Source organism: Ranitomeya imitator, chromosome 1 (genome assembly GCF_032444005.1).
Source record: "Ranitomeya imitator isolate aRanImi1 chromosome 1, aRanImi1.pri, whole genome shotgun sequence".
NCBI classification, from domain to species: Eukaryota; Metazoa; Chordata; class Amphibia; order Anura; family Dendrobatidae; genus Ranitomeya; species Ranitomeya imitator.
Window position 1 is genome coordinate 568,862,939 of NC_091282.1, and position 17,380 is coordinate 568,880,318.

The 17,380-nt window shown below is 51.5% G+C and overlaps 2 protein-coding genes across 13 annotated transcripts in view; one reads left to right on the forward strand and one right to left on the reverse strand.

Annotated features, from left to right (window-relative positions):
• Nucleotides 1-277, reverse strand: part of PIP5K1C (phosphatidylinositol-4-phosphate 5-kinase type 1 gamma) — a 264,928-nt gene extending 264,651 nt beyond the window's left edge. For 6 of the 10 annotated variants that reach the window (XM_069767800.1, XM_069767795.1, XM_069767799.1 and 3 more), the window contains exon 1: nucleotides 147-277. In XM_069767800.1, the coding sequence (XP_069623901.1) occupies nucleotides 147-228 (82 nt within the window). In that variant the 5' untranslated portion in view covers nucleotides 229-277. The remainder of the gene's footprint in view (nucleotides 1-146) is intronic. The other 4 variants (XM_069767803.1, XM_069767798.1, XM_069767796.1 and 1 more) reach the window with 3 other exon arrangements.
• A 268-nt stretch (nucleotides 278-545) lies between these two features.
• Nucleotides 546-17,380, forward strand: part of TJP3 (tight junction protein 3) — a 77,353-nt gene continuing 60,518 nt past the window's right edge. Inside the window, exon 1 of one of the 3 annotated variants that reach the window (XM_069767806.1) lies at nucleotides 546-714. The gene's annotated coding sequence lies outside the window, so the exon portion shown is untranslated. Of the gene's footprint in view, nucleotides 769-17,380 lie in introns of all 3 variants that reach the window. The other 2 variants (XM_069767808.1, XM_069767807.1) reach the window with 2 other exon arrangements.

The following is a 17,380-nucleotide window of genomic DNA, read 5'->3' on the forward strand; positions in this document are numbered from 1 at the left end:
TGACGGATACCGGGCACACACATGACAGGGGGTCGCACTTGCCCCTGGACCACTTCCCAGTCCCGGGATCTGGGCTCCCAGCTGCCATGGCTCCCCGTGTCCCCCGCAGTCTGGAGCGGATACTTCCCCGGCCAGTCAGCGCTCACCTTCCCCGGGCTCCGCTGCGGACCCCCCGGCCGTCCGCTCCGGACTCCCACCACAGCCATCCTCCTCCTCGGGCTCCTCCATCCTCTCCTGTCCTTCTCCTGAGGTCTCAGCTGAGCTCTTACGTCACTACGTCCTACGCACCTTACGTCACCAGACAGATGGTTACCTTTCTAATAAGGCGGTGTTTGAGATAGTGTCATCGCCATCTTGGTTGTTGGAAAAAGAAAGTTTCCCAGTAAATAGCGAGCTAGAGTAGAACAGAAGCATGCCCCCGCATTGGTGTCACTCGTCCTGGCGGCGACGGGAATATTCCCCGGCCGAAGTGTCAGATAAGCAGTGGTGCCATATTCCTCCCCTGCAGCTCCGGCAGCACAGTGGAATAAAGCCTAAAGCCATTCATTGCTCTTGTGTAGCGTGCAGTGCTGGAAGCAAGGGAAGGGTTAAAAGGGGACGGTGCGAGTCCTGGGCGACAAGGACAGGGTTAACCTGGTAGAGTCTCAGCCGATACCAGGAAGTGCTCACAACCTGCAAGACACCTGTAGAGAGAGCAGCGGCGGAGCCTGCCAGGTACGGACACCCCCAGTACTGGCCCGACCCCACAACACTGGCCCGACCCCACAGGTACGGACACCCCCAGTACTGGCCCGACCCCACAACACTGGCCCGACCCCACAGGTACGGACACCCCCAGTACTGGCCCGACTCCACAACACTGGCCCGACCCCACAGGTACGGACACCCCCAGTACTGGCCCGACCCCACAACACTGGCCCGACCCCACAGGTACGGACACCCCCAGTACTGGCCCGACCCCACAACACTGGCCCGACCCCACAGGTACGGACACCCCCAGTACTGGCCCGACCCCACAGGTACGGACACCCCCAGTACTGGCCCGACCCCACAACACTGGCCCGACCCCACAGGTACGGACACCCCCAGTACTGGCCCGACCCCACAACACTGGCCCGACCCCACAGGTACGGACACCCCCAGTACTGGCCCGACCCCACAACACTGGCCCGACCCCACAGGTACGGACACCCCCAGTACTGGCCCGACCCCACAGGTACGGACACCCCCAGTACTGGCCCGACCCCACAGGTACGGACACCCCCAGTACTGGCCCGACCCCACAGGTACGGACACCCCCAGTACTGGCCCGACCCCACAGGTACGGACACCCCCAACACTGGCCCGACCCCACAGGTACGGACACCCCCAGTACTGGCCCGACCCCACAGGTACGGACACCCCCAGTACTGGCCCGACCCCACAGGTACGGACACCCCCAACACTGGCCCGACCCCACAGGTACGGACACCCCCAACACTGGCCCGACCCCACAGGGACTGACACCCCCAACACTGGCCCGACCACACAGGGACTAACACCCCCAACACTGGCCCGACCCCACAGGTACAGACACCCCCAACACTGGCCCGACCCCACAGGTACGGACACCCCCAGTACTGGCCCGACCCCACAGGTACGGACACCCCCAGTAGTGGCCCGACCCCACAACACTGGCCCGACCCCACAGGTACGGACACCCCCAGTACTGGCCCGACCCCACAGGTACGGACACCCCCAGTACTGGCCCGACCCCACAACACTGGCCCGACCCCACAGGTACGGACACCCCCAGTACTGGCCCGACCCCACAACACTGGCCCGACCCCACAGGTACGGACACCCCCAGTACTGGCCCGACCCCACAACACTGGCCCGACCCCACAGGTACGGACACCCCCAGTACTGGCCCGACCCCACAACACTGGCCCGACCCCACAGGTACGGACACCCCCAGTACTGGCCCGACCCCACAGGTACGGACACCCCCAGTACTGGCCCGACCCCACAGGTACGGACACCCCCAGTACTGGCCCGACCCCACAGGTACGGACACCCCCAGTACTGGCCCGACCCCACAGGTACGGACACCCCCAACACTGGCCCGACCCCACAGGTACGGACACCCCCAGTACTGGCCCGACCCCACAGGTACGGACACCCCCAGTACTGGCCCGACCCCACAGGTACGGACACCCCCAACACTGGCCCGACCCCACAGGTACGGACACCCCCAACACTGGCCCGACCCCACAGGGACTGACACCCCCAACACTGGCCCGACCACACAGGGACTAACACCCCCAACACTGGCCCGACCCCACAGGTACGGACACCCCCAACACTGGCCCGACCCCACAGGTACGGACACCCCCAGTACTGGCCCGACCCCACAGGTACGGACACCCCCAGTAGTGGCCCGACCCCACAACACTGGCCCGACCCCACAGGTACGGACACCCCCAGTACTGGCCCGACCCCACAGGTACGGACACCCCCAGTACTGGCCCGACCCCACAACACTGGCCCGACCCCACAGGTACGGACACCCCCAGTACTGGCCCGACCCCACAACACTGGCCCGACCCCACAGGTACGGACACCCCCAGTACTGGCCCGACCCCACAACACTGGCCCGACCCCACAGGTACGGACACCCCCAGTACTGGCCCGACCCCACAACACTGGCCCGACCCCACAGGTACGGACACCCCCAGTACTGGCCCGACCCCACAGGTACGGACACCCCCAGTACTGGCCCGACCCCACAGGTACGGACACCCCCAGTACTGGCCCGACCCCACAGGTACGGACACCCCCAGTACTGGCCCGACCCCACAGGTACGGACACCCCCAGTACTGGCCCGACCCCACAGGTACGGACACCCCCAACACTGGCCCGACCCCACAGGTACGGACACCCCCAGTACTGGCCCGACCCCACAGGTACGGACACCCCCAGTTCTGGCCCGACCCCACAGGTACGGACACCCCCAACACTGGCCCGACCCCACAGGTACGGACACCCCCAACACTGGCCCGACCCCACAGGGACTGACACCCCCAACACTGGCCCGACCACACAGGGACTAACACCCCCAACACTGGCCCGACCCCACAGGTACAGACACCCCCAACACTGGCCCGACCCCACAGGTACGGACACCCCCAGTACTGGCCCGACCCCACAGGTACGGACACCCCCAGTAGTGGCCCGACCCCACAACACTGGCCCGACCCCACAGGTACGGACACCCCCAGTACTGGCCCGACCCCACAGGTACGGACACCCCCAGTACTGGCCCGACCCCACAACACTGGCCCAACCCAACAGGGACTGACACCCCCAACACTGGCCCGGCCCCACAACACTGGCCCGACCCCACAGGGACTGACACCCCCAACACTGGCCCGACCACACAGGGACTAACACCCCCAACACTGGCCCGACCCCACAACACTGGCCCGACCCCACAGGTACAGACACCCCCAACACTGGCCCGACCCCACAACACTGGCCGGACCCCACAGGGACTGACACCCCCAACACTGGCCCGACCCAACAGGGACTGACACCCCCAGTACTGGCCCGACCCCACAGGGACTGACACCCCCAACACTGGCCCGACCCCACAACACTGGCCCGACCCCACAGGGACTGACACCCCCAACACTGGCCCGACCACACAGGGACTAACACCCCCAACACTGGCCCGACCCCACAGGTACGGACACCCCAACACCGGCCGGACCCCACAACACTGGCCCGACCCCACAGGTACGGACACCCCCAACACCGGCCCGACCCCACAGGTACTGACACCCCCAACACTGGCCCGACCCCACAGGGACTAACACCCCCAACACTGGCCCGACCCCACAGGGACTGACACCCTCAACACTGGCCCGACCCCACAGGGACTGACACCCCCAACACTGGCCCGACCCCACAGGTACAGACGGCCCCATCACTGGCCCGACCCCACAGGTATGGACACCCTCAATACTGGACGGACCCAAAAGGACTGCACGAGGTACGGACACCCCTTATACCGAAAGGTCCCCCTATAAGATTGTGGCAGGTACAGACACCCCCTATACTGACAGGTTCCCCTATAGGATTGCGCCAGGTACGGACACCCCCTATACAGTTGTATCCGACGGGTCTCCCTAAAGAAATACGCCAGGTCCTGTATGTGAGCCGGCCAGGTGTGGACTGCTGCCGCCACACTACAAGTGCCAGCTGTGAGCTTCACAGGGCACTGACCTCCTATAGCTGTATATTAAAGTTCAGCCTGGGGGAACTGGGAGGTGTCCAACTATCTGAGCTTGTGGAGATGGCTACCATCTAGTGTTCTGTTATCAGCCGGGCTGAGCAGCATCCTCTCCATCCATGCCTGCAGTAGACCTGCTGCTTGTGTTCTCTGTTATCAGCCAGGCTGAGCAGCATCCTCTCCATCCATGCCTGCAGTAGACCTGCTGCTTGTGTTCTCTGTTATCAGCCAGGCTGAGCAGCATCCTCTCCATCCGTGCCTGCAGTAGACCTGCTGCTTGTGTTCTCTGTTATCAGCCAGGCTGAGCAGCATCCTCTCCATCCGTGCCTGCAGTAGACCTGCTGCTTGTGTTCTCTGTTATCAGCCGGGCTGAGCAGCATCCTCTCCATCCATGCCTGCAGTAGACCTGCTGCTTGTGTTCTCTGTTATCAGCCAGGCTGAGCAGCATCCTCTCCATCCATGCCTGCAGTAGACCTGCTGCTTGTGTTCTCTGTTATCAGCCAGGCTGAGCAGCATCCTCTCCATCCGTGCCTGCAGTAGACCTGCTGCTTGTGTTCTCTGTTATCAGCCGGGCTGAGCAGCATCCTCTCCATCCATGCCTGCAGTAGACCTGCTGCTTGTGTTCTCTGTTATCAGCCAGGCTGAGCAGCATCCTCTCCATCCATGCCTGCAGTAGACCTGCTGCTTGTGTTCTCTGTTATCAGCCAGGCTGAGCAGCATCCTCTCCATCCGTGCCTGCAGTAGACCTGCTGCTTGTGTTCTCTGTTATCAGCCAGGCTGAGCAGCATCCTCTCCATCCATGCCTGCAGTAGACCTGCTGCTTGTGTTCTCTGTTATCAGCCAGGCTGAGCAGCATCCTCTCCATCCATGCCTGCAGTAGACCTGCTGCTTGTGTTCTCTGTTATCAGCCAGGCTGAGCAGCATCCTCTCCATCCATGCCTGCAGTAGACCTGCTGCTTGTGTTCTCTGTTATCAGCCGGGCTGAGCAGCATCCTCTCCATCCATGCCTGCAGTAGACCTGCTGCTTGTATTCTCTGTTATCAGCCGGGCTGAGCAGCATCCTCTCCATCCATGCCTGCAGTAGACCTGCTGCTTGTGTTCTCTGTTATCAGCCAGGCTGAGCAGCATCCTCTCCATCCATGCCTGCAGTAGACCTGCTGCTTGTGTTCTGTTGCAGATTTTGGGTTTATTTTGTGACTGGCAGTTAGTTCCCCAGGGATAGGCATGTGTGTCTACTCCAGAAATGGTATGTTCTGAGGACACAGTTTATTTGGATTGTCACCTTGGAGGGATGTGTTGGTGACCTCCCCCCTCCCTCAGGTGTGGAATAGGGTCATGCCCTCTTATGTACACTGCTTCACTTCAGATGACTCCCAATGCAAACAGTAGAGGTAAACAGACCCTGGCATGCTTCCTGCCAAAGCTATAGTGCTGGGACCCCTGGAAATAATCTGTGGTTCTTCCCTGTATATTCTGTACGCCCCAGTGTAGGCCTGCTGTGCCCATTCAGTGCCTGCAGGGTGAGTTTCAGTGGAATGTTTATAAGAACCTGTCAAACCAGCTGGGTTGGTTCTGTCCCCATGTTCTCTGCCCTCCTGGTCATGAAAGTTTGCTACGTAATTTTTCATTGTCTAACACATAGTGTGTGGGGTTTTGTGGGTGGCGGGGCGCTGTGGCCTCTTGCTGCCACGCTTATGTATACCCTCCAGTAAGTATAAAGCCGGGCTCCGCTGGCACTTCTGCACCTAGTATGAGCATTCCCTAATACTGTAATCGTACCCTGGAGCTGGCATATACCGTAACTAGATAATGGCATCCATTTCTGATTGGTGGGGGTCAGTCTGAAAGTGAGTGGCACCATTCCCACCTGAGCATGCAGGTAACTGCAGCCAGCCCCACTCACAGTAGTGTCAGCATAGCTGGGTAGGCCATCATGGCACAGCGGCCTGTATAAGGACTAGGGAATCCTTATGCCAGCGAAGTCACTGAGAATCCTGAAGTGCTGTGCACATAATCAGTATTTCTCCTTTCAGGATTTGCTGTGCATTTAAACCTGCAGCATGTCAATTCTCTGCTCGTTTTTGCCTGCGTTTTTCACCCATTGAATGCACAGGAAAAACCAAAAACCGCCCATATTTTGTGCTGCTTTTTTTTTTTTTTTTTGCTGCCAGCAAATTTTTAGAGCTACAGAAACATTGCAGAAATTTCTGCAATCGAGTACTTTGTCATTGCCTGACGTACGCTACCGTCATAATTTTCGCCATTTTTTTAGCCACTCTGCTCCCAGCCCCCTCCCGCAGATAGGCTTTTAAAAAAGATTGGCAAAAGATGATTCAGTGGTGAAACATGGAACTTTATTTTTCAAGCCTCAAGAAATGACATGTTGCTTATTTCTCAAAGTTAACTCATTATTATTTATTTATATAGCACCATTAATTCCATGGTGCTGTGGTGACCAGGCCAAATTTTTCAATTCTCACCAGTGTAACTTCATGTGTTAATAACTCTGGAACGCTTCAATGCACCCCAGTGATTTTGTTATTTTTTTTTTTTTGTGGCGCATTCTAATTTATGATAATGGTACCTCCGCAGGAAGGATAAGGGTATGTGCACACGTTGCGGATTTGGCTGCGGATCCACAGCAGTTTTCCATGTGTTTTACAGTACCATTTAAACCTATGGAAATGCTGCGGAAAATACAGCGGTTTATTTTCCGCAGAATGTCAATTCTTTGTGCGGATTCCGCTGCGTTTTACACCTGTCCCTTTAAAGGAATCCGCAGGTGAAATCCGCAGGTAAAACGCCCTGTGCGCGGAAAAATCCGCAATGGAATCCGCAACGTGGTTTTGTAAATTTTGTTTTAAAAATGAGAAATCGCTGGTCAACTTTTAACCCTTATAACATCCTAAAAAAAATGTTTTCAAAAATTGTGCTGTTGTAAAGTAGACATGTGGGAAATGTTATTTATTTATTTTTGTGTGACATAGCTCTGATTTTAGGGCACAAAAATTAAAAGTCTGAAAATTGCTAAATTTGCAAAGCTTTTGCCAAATTTCCATTTTTTTTCATAGACTCAAGTCACATCGAAAAATGTTAACACTATCATGAAGTACAATATGTCACAAAAAAAACAATCTCCAAATCAGCGGGATCCGTTGAAGCGTTCCAGAGTTATTACCTCATACGGTGACTGTGGTCTGAATTGTAAATATTGGCTTGGTTATCAAGGTCAAAATTGGCTCAGTCACTAAAGGCCCCGTCTCACTTAGCGACGCTAAAGCGATCCCGACAAAGATACGACCTGTCAGGGATCGTTGGTGCGTCGCTATGTGGTCGCTGGTGAGATGTCAAACAGTGAGATCTTCCCAACGACGCAGCAGCGATGCAGCGACCTGTACAACGATGTCGTTGGTCGTTGTGACCCTGTCACATGGCAGCTATTATGACGATTCAGACCTCGATGAGGGACGTTGTAGTCACACAGGCGTGCATTTGCGTTGCCTTTTCCGCGCCCATTCAGTTCCGATTGGTGGTCGCTACTGCGTTCTGATTGGCGGCCTTGCCTTATGAGGCGACACAATAGCCCTTCGGTGGGAACGCATTTGAGACCCCAAATGATACCCACCGTGCACAAAAGGTGTCAGAAGAACCGTTGAAGAATAGATAAATCGAAGAGGAGTCGCAGGCCGGAGAACTCTACAACGATCTGCAAACCACCACGCGGTCAGGAACAAAGGATGGAAGCGCTACTATGTCGCCTTCTGTTGACCGCCAATCAGAACGCAGAAGCGACCACCAATCGGAACTGAATGGGCGCGGAAAAGGCAACGCAAATGCACGCCTATGTGTCAGTGTCTGAGTCGTCAACGAGGTCGTTGGTAAGGTGTCAAACACAGCGATGTGTGCTACCCAGCGGGACCTCAACGATCAAAAAAAGGTCCAGGCCATTCCGACACGACCAGCGATCTCACAGCAGGGGCCTGGTCGCTGCTACGTGTCAAACATAGCGAGATCGCTACTGAGGTCGCTGTTGCGTCACAAAACTTGTGACTCAGCAGCGATCTCGCTAGCGACCTCGCTCAGTGTGAAGTACCCCTAAGAGGTTAACTAACCTACTCTATAGAAAAATAATGTAGTCTCAGCAGCTCCAATCCCTCCAAAGACAGTAGCTAGATTGTGGACAATACAATAGAGTATATTGATGGCCCTGATGCAGTTTGGTTTAATGCCCCACCTTCCACCTTCCACATTTTTCAGTCTGATTAGATCTTCTGGGCAAGACATGGTGTCAAATTCACCTTTCATATATTCTCACCTAGTTTTGAATTGCGTACCTTTTTGAGGTATTTTTTGTTTTTAAATCAGAGTGCATTGTGGTGGCCATAATACTGTATTGGAGAGCACATTTTGTATGGAGGACTTCATAGGAGCGCGTAGTGCTTTATGGAGGACTCCATGGGAGCGTGTAGTGCTGTATGGAGGACTCCATGGGAGCGTGTAGTGCTGTATGGAGGACTCCATGGGAGTGTGTAGTGCTGTATGGAGGACTTCATGGGAGTGTGTAATGCTTTATGGATGACTCCATGGGGGCGTGTAGTGCTGTATAGAGGACTCCATGGGAGCATGTTGTGATGTATGGAGGACTCCATGGGAGCGTGTAGTGCTGCTGTATGGAGGACTCCATGGGAGCGTGTAGTGCTTTATGGAGGACTCCAAGGGAGCGTGTAGTGCTTTATGGAGGACTCCATGGAGCGTGTAGTGCTTTATGGAGGACTCCATGGGAGCGTGTAGTGCTTTATGGAGGACTCCATGGGAGCGTGTAGTGCTTTATGGAGGACTCCTTGGAGCGTGTAGTGCTGTATGGAGGACTCCATGGGAGCATGTTGTGATGTATGAAGGACTCCATGGGAGTGTGTAGTGCTTTATGGAGGACTCCATGGGAGCGTGTAGTGCTGTATGGAGGACTCCATGGGAGCGTGTAGTGCTTTATGGAGGACTCCATGGGAGCGTGTAGTGCTTTATGGAGGACTCCATGGGAGCGTGTAGTGCTTTATGGTGGACTCGATGGGAGCGTGTAGTGCTTTATGGAGGACTCCATGGAGCGTGTAGTGCTGTATGGAGGACTTCATGGAAGTGTGTAGTGCTGTATGGAGGACTTCATGGGAGCGTGTAGTGCTTTATGGAGGACTCCGGGGAGCATGTTGTGATGTATGGAGGACTTCATGGGAGTGTGTAGTGCTGTATGGAGGACTTCATGGGAGTGTGTAGTGCTGTATGGAGTACTCCATGGAAGCGTGTAGTGCTGTATGGAAGACTTCATGGGAGTGTGTAGTGCTGTATGGAGGACTTCATGGGAGTGTGTAGTGCTGTATGGAGGACTACATGGAAGCGTGTAGTGCTTTATGGAGGACTCCGGGGAGCACGTTGTCTTGTATGGAGGACTTCATGGGAGCGTGTAGTGCTGTATGGAGGACTCCATGGAAGCGTGTAGTGCTGTATGGAGGACTTCATGGGAGTGTGTAGTGCTGTATGGAGGACTACATGGAAGCGTGTAGTGCTTTATGGAGGACTCCGGGGAGCACGTTGTGATGTATGGAGGACTTCATGGGAGTGGGTAGTGCTGTATGGAGGACTCCATGGAAGCGTGTAGTGCTTTATGGATGACTCCGGGGAGCACGTTGTCTTGTATGGAGGACTTCATGGAGCGTGTAGTGCTGTATGGAGGACTTCATGGGAGCGTGTAGTGCTGTATGGAGGACTCCATGGGAGCGTGTAGTGCTTTATGGAGGACTCCGGGGAGCATGTTGTGATGTATGGAGGACTTCATGGAGCGCGTTGTGCTGTATGGAGGACTCCATGGGAGCGTGTAGTGCTGTATGGAGGACTTCATGGGAGCGTGTAGTGCTGTATGGAGGACTCCATGGGAGCGTGTAGTGCTGTATGGAGGACTTCATGGGAGCGTGTAGTGCTGTATGGAGGACTTCATGGGAGCGTGTAGTGCTTTATGGATGACTCGATGGGATCTGTTGTGAATTCTGTGGTCAAGCTCCCTCCTGTGGTCATGAGTGGTACTTCGGCTGGTTCTGTCTATGAGCTTCCTCTGGTGGATGTGAGTGGGGCTGCGGCTTCTGAGTTTCCTTCCTCAGGTGACGAGGTTAAGTCGTTAGGTGCTGCTCTATTTAACTCCACCTAGTTCTTTGTTCCTGGCCTCCAGTCAATGTTCCAGTATTGGTCTTGCTTTCTCCTGGATCGTTCTTGTGGCCTGTCTGCCCTGCATAAGCTAAGTTTTGCTTGTGTTACTTTTGTTTGCTATATTTTCTGTCCAGCTTGCTCTATTTGTTTTTCTTGCTTGCTGGAAGCTCTGAGACACAGAGGGAGCACCTCCGTACCGTTAGTCGGTGTGGAGGGTCTTTTTGCCCTCTCTGCGTGGTTGTTTGTAGGTTTTTGTGCTGACCGCAAAGCTATCTTTCCTATCCTCGGTCTATTCAGTAAGTCGGGCCTCACTTTGCTAAATCTATTTCATCTCTGTGTTTGTATTTTCATCTTAACTCACAGTCATTATATGTGGGGGGCTGCCTTTTCCTTTGGGAAATTTCTCTGAGGCAAGGTAGGCTTATTTTTCTATCTTCAGGGCTAGCTAGTTTCTCAGGCTGTGCCGAGTTGCATAGGGAGCGTTAGGCGCAATCCACGGCTACCTCTAGTGTGGTATGATAGGATTAGGGATTGCGGTCAGCACAGTTCCCACGTCTCAGAGCTCGTCCTATGTTAGTAACTTTCAGGTCACTTTGTGTGCTCTTAACCACTAGGTCCATTGTGGTTCTGAATCACCTGTTCATAACAGGGAGCGTGTAGTGCTGTATGGAAGACTTCTTGGGAGCGTGTAGTGCTGTATGGAGAACTTCATGGAAGCGTGTAGTGTTGTATGGAGGACTCCATGGGAGCGTGTAGTGCTTTATGGATGACTCCATGGGAGTGTGTAGTGCTGTATGGAGGACTTCATGGGAGCGTGTAGTGCTGTATGGAGGACTCCATGGGAGTGTGTAGTGCTGTATGGAGGACTACATGGGAGCGTGTAGTGCTGTATGGAGGACTTCATGGGAGCGTGTAGTGCTGTATGGAGGACTCCATGGGAGCATGTAGTGCTGTATGGAGGACTCCATGGGAGCGTGTAGTGCTGTATGGAGGACTTCATGGTAGTGTGTAGTGCTTTATGGATGACTTCATGGCAGCGTGTAGTGCTGTATGGAGGACTTCATGGGAGTGTGTAGTGCTGTATGGAGGACTTCATGGGAGTGTGTAATGCGTGTAGTGCTGTATGGATGACTCCATGGGAGCGTGTAGTGCTGTATGGATGACTCCATGGGAGCGTGTAATGCTGTATGGATGACTCGATGGGGGCGTGCAGTGCTGTATGGAGGACTCCATTGGAGCGTTTAGTGCTTCATGGAGGACTCCATGGGAGTGTGTAGTGCTGTATGGAGGACTCCATGGGAGTGTGTAGTGCTGTATGGAGGACTCCATGGGAGTATGTAAGGCTGTATGGAGGACTTCATGGGAGCGTGTAGTGCTGTATGGAGGACTCCATGGGAGTGTGTAGTGCTGTATGGAGGACTTCATGGGAGCGTGTAGTGCTGTATGGAGGACTTCATGGGAGCGTGTAGTGCTGTATGGAGGACTTCATGGGAGCGTGTAGTGCTGTATGGAGGACTTCATGGGAGCGTGTAGTGCTTTATGGAGGACTCCATGGGAGTGTGTAGTGCTGTATGCAGGACTCCATGGGAGTGTGTAGTGCTGTATGGAGGACTCCATGGGAGCGTGTAGTGCTGTATGGATGACTCCATGGGGGCGTGTAGTGCTGTATGGAGGACTTCATGGGAGCATGTAGTGCTTTATGGAGGACTCCATGGGAGCGTGTAGTGCTGTATGGAGGACTTCATGGTAGTGTGTAATGCTTTATGGAGGACTCCATGGGAGCGTGTAGTGCTTTATGCAGGACTCCATAGGAGCGTGTAGTGCTTTATGGAGGACTCCATGGGGGCGTGTAGTGCTGAATGGAGGACTCCATGGGAACGTGTAGTGCTGTATGGAGGACTTCATGGGAGCGTGTAGTGCTGTATAGAGGACTTCATGGGAGTGTGTAGTGCTTTATGGAGGACTCCATGGGTGTGTGTAGTGCTTTATGGATGACTACGGGGAGCACGTTTTGTTGTATGGAGGACTTCTTGGAGTGCATTGTGCTTTATGGACGTAGTGTGTTGTAGTGTTTATACAGGACTACAAACCCTATGTAGTCCTCCAGAGGACTTCATGGAGCACCTTGTGTTGTATGGAGGACTACGGGGAACGTGTTGTGCTGTATGCAAGCAATAATACAGTGTGCAGATTTGTGTGGGATCTGTCATACTGTTTGGAGGCCAAGTGGGTGACATTATGCTGCCACAGTTGGGGGTTCATACTGTTAGGATCACCATGCTGAGGGCGTTGATGTGGGGTACAGTAGGGTCATCAAACTGTGCGTGTGGAGAAATTCACTGTGGGGGGTATCATATTGTGTTTATGGGATACTTTTGTTGGTGTCCTATGCAATGAAAGGAGATTCTAGGGCATCAATAGGAGGAAACTTACTTTGTAAAGGCTGCTAATTTGTGAGATACAGTGGGGCAAAAAAGTATTTAGGGTACGTTCACACTAGCGTTGCGCCGCCCTGCGTCGGCGACGCAACGCGCGACGCATCGAAAAACGTGCGCAAACGCGCGCAAAAACGCGCGCGTTTTGCGACGCGTGCGTCGTTTTTTACCAAAATCGGACGCACAGAAAATGCAACTTGTAGCGTTTTCGTGCGTCCGACGCCAGCGTCGGAAACGACGCACACGGCGAAAAACGCAAACAAAAAGACGCACGCGTCCCCTATGTTAAACATAGGGGCGCGTCGCCGCTGCGTCGCCGACGCAACAGCGGCGCAACGCTAATGTGAACTTAGCCTTAGTCAGTCAGCAATAGTAACGAAAAAGAAAATCCAGCTCACCATAGTGACAGTTCAACTCGGAGCACGGAAACGCTGTGTCAAGGCGTGGGGAATCCAAAAAGCAAAAAAAGAATATCCAGCTCAACGAGACAGTGAAAAGTAAAAACTTGGTACTTTATTCACTTCATGTAGAAGCAGAGGATAAAAACATCAGCACAATAAGGATAAGAACACGATCTATCTACGCGTTTCAGGTGGCAAAGCACCCTTAATCAGGATATCCTGATTAAGGGTGCTTTGCCACCTGAAACGCGTAGATAGATAGTGTTCTTATCCTTATTGTGCTGATGTTTTTATCCTCTGCTTCTACATGAAGTGAATAAAGTACCAAGTTTTTACTTTTCACTGTCTCGTTGAGCTGGATATTCTTTTTTTGCTTTTTGGAGTCAGCAATAGTGCAAGCTCCACCACTTAAAAAGATGAGAGGCGTCTGTAATTTACATCATAGGTAGACCTCAACTATGGGAGACAAACTGAGAAAAAGAAATCCAGAAAATCACATTGTCTGTTTTTTTTAACATTTTATTTGCATATTATGGTGGAAAATAAGTATTTGGTCAGAAACAAAATTTCATCTCAATACTTTGTAATATATCCTTTGTTGGCAATGACAGAGGTCAAACGTTTTCTGTAAGTCTTCACAAGGTTGCCACACACTGTTGTTGGTATGTTGGCCCATTCCTCCATGCAGATCTCCTCTAGAGCAGTGATGTTTTTGGCTTTTCGCTTGGCAACATGGACTTTCAACTCCCTCCAAAGGTTTTCTATAGGGTTGAGATCTGGAGACTGGCTAGGCCACTCCAGGACCTTGAAATGCTTCTTACGAAGCCACTCCTTCGTTGCCCTGGTGGTGTGCTTTGGATCATTGTCATGTTGAAAGACCCAGCCACGTTTCATCTTCAATGCCCTTGCTGATGGAAGGAGGTTTGCACTCAAAATCTCACGATACATGGCCCCATTCATTCTTTCATGTACCCGGATCAGTCGTCCTGGCCCCTTTGCAGAGAAACAGCCCCAAAGCATGATGTTTCCACCACCATGCTTTACAGTAGGTATGGTGTTTGATGGATGCAACTCAGTTTATTTTTTCCTCCAAACATGACAAGTTGTGTTTCTACCAAACCGTTCCAGTTTGGTTTCATCAGACCATAGGACATTCTCCCAAAACTCCTCTGGATCATCCAAATGCTCTCTAGCAAACTTCAGACGGGCCCGGACATGTACTGGCTTAAGTAGTGGGACACGTCTGGCACTGCAGGATCTGAGTCCATGGTGGCGTAGTGTGTTACTTATGGTAGGCCTTGTTACATTGGTCCCAGCTCTCTGCAGTTCATTCACTAGGTCCCCCCGCGTGGTTCTGGGATTTTTGCTCACCGTTCTTGTGATCATTCTGACCCCACGGGGTGGGATTTTGCGTGGAGCCCCAGATCGAGGGAGATTATCAGTGGTCTTGTATGTCTTCCATTTTCTAATTATTGCTCCCACTGTTGATTTCTTCACTCCAAGCTGGTTGGCTATTGCAGATTCAGTCTTCCCAGCCTGGTGCAGGGCTACAATTTTGTTTCTGGTGTCCTTTGACAGCTCTTTGGTCTTCACCATAGTGGAGTTTGGAGTCAGACTGTTTGAGGGTGTGCACAGGTGTCTTTTTATACTGATAACAAGTTTAAACAGGTGCCATTACTACAGGTAATGAGTGGAGGAAAGAGTAGACTCTTAAAGAAGAAGTTACAGGTCTGTGAGAGACAGAAATCTTGATTGTTTGTTTCTGAACAAATACTTATTTTCCACCATAATATGCAAAAAAAATGTTAAAAAAAAACAGACAATGTGATTTTCTGGAATTTTTTTTCTCAGTTTGTCTCCCATAGTTGAGGTCTACCTATGATGTAAATTACAGACGCCTCTCATCTTTTTAAGTGGTGGAACTTGCACTATTGCTGACTGACTAAATACTTTTTTGCCCCACTGTATGCTCTTCTGTGACCCTGCTACATTTTAAATTTTTTTTTTTTTTGCTCGGGGAGAGATTGGGTGGGGGGGGGTGGCAATCAGAACTTCTGTTATAGGGCCCCATGATTTCTATGCATGCACTTGAGTGGTGGATATAGCGTACTTGATAAGATATGGGGACAGTGGATAGCAATACCACACTGCCTAATAGGATTCCCAGCAGGATCTCTGCATTTTTAGCATTACCATGTCTGCATAAGGTGTTGAATTATTGGAAGGGGGAGGGCCTTGGTGGACAGCATTATTGAGTGCTGTGTATGATGACATATGTATTGAGTGTATGGGTACATGATGATTTTCGTCACTTTAAAAAAATTTCTGTGCTATTCAGAATATTGATCTATAGCCAGAAATATGTTTATGGTATTAATATACTCAGGTCTTGAAGTGTTTAATTGACCTGCCATCTACTTGTAGAAGTGATGTCAATTAACATTGTGATTGATGATATTGGGCCTCCTGACTGTCTATAGATGTAAGGGTAAGAGAAGGATTCGGCACATCCACTTTTGGACTGTCAATCCTTTTTATTTTCGGTGAGATAAACCACTGGCAGATCTCTTGTGTAATGTGGAAGAGTGAAAATCTGATTTTTTTTTTTTTTTTTTTGCGGTCGCCGTTATACAGTTAATAATGGCGATCGCAACACTGTGATTGGTAAAAACCGACCTGAATCATGTTCTCTAGGAACTCAGCTACCCCCAGCAGCCGAGACCCCGGAGAAATTCGGACTCTGGGGGGCGCTAAACACTTTTTTCACAGTGCCGATAAAATGCAGCGCTGTGGTTTAAGCGCCGTTAACTGCCGCTGTTTAAAAGGCGTATTGGCAGTAGTTAAGGGGTTAATGATATGCTCGTGTTCCAGGGCAGCCTGTGGGGGGTCTTCACGTGGTGCTCTGATTAGATATTCATAATGAAGACTGCTGACTGGTCACTGATCCCCCACTGACCTGCCCCCACTTTATAATGTGGATTTATTTATTTTATTTGCTGATATAAATTCATAAAAAAATGTCTGAAAATGGCATCGGCCGTGCCTCTGCAGTAGCATCTATTGGTGATCTGATAGCTGCTACTGTGCAGATGTTGGGGGGCGCCATCTTGGTGGAGACCATTTTAGGGAAAGCGGAGGTTATAAATCCTTTTTTAAAGCATTTAACTGAATTACATTATGCAGGGCTGGTTAGGGAGAGAGTTTAATCACACATAGGTGAGTGCTGAAGGATTGGAGGCCACGGGGGACCTGACAGGTTCCCTTTAACTTATTTTATATGGGCTAGTCCCCCAACACATCGCAAAGAATCAATAATGTCTGTTTTGAAAATACAAATTGTAAAATGTTTTAAGGAGATAAGAGCAAAGTGAAAAAACAGGATGGAAGGAAACATACATTGGACGGAAAATATGATGACAGTATCCTGGGTATAAATATACCACGTGTATTACATCCAAGATAAAGAATGTAATATCATGCGCTTGAGGCACAGTTCAATATTGCATGTAGGTAAATACAGAATAAAGCGCATAGTGTTCACAGCCAAAAGAGTCTCAAGACAGATATAAGATACTTAATACATCACACATGTATCTGAGAATGCCTCTCTCCCGGACTGGCCTCAGGAAAAAAACCTGTACCGTATGTTTCTATCCATCCTGTTTTTTCAGTTTGCTCTTATCTCCTTAAAAACATTTTACAATTTGTATTTTCAATACAGACACTATTGATTCTTCGCTGTGTTGGGGGACTTTTGTTGCTAGTTTACAGATGTAGTTATTTTATAAGGGACGGCTGCGTGAGCCTGGTGTTCATCCACTAAGCAGACTAGACTTGTTTGTTTCATACGGACCTAAGAATGTCAGTCGTGTCAGCTAGCAAACATTAACCAATGCGCTGCCATGTATTATCCATTATGACGGGGACCTAAGTTTGTCTGACTAGAGCCTAATCGAGGGATAAGAAGAGTGCGTAATAAGAGATGACTTGTTCCATTGTCATTCAATAAAGAAATAGATTTTCATGTTAACTTTGTGGGCGAGAGCAGGTTATTACCGTATGTCTGTAACGACCACAG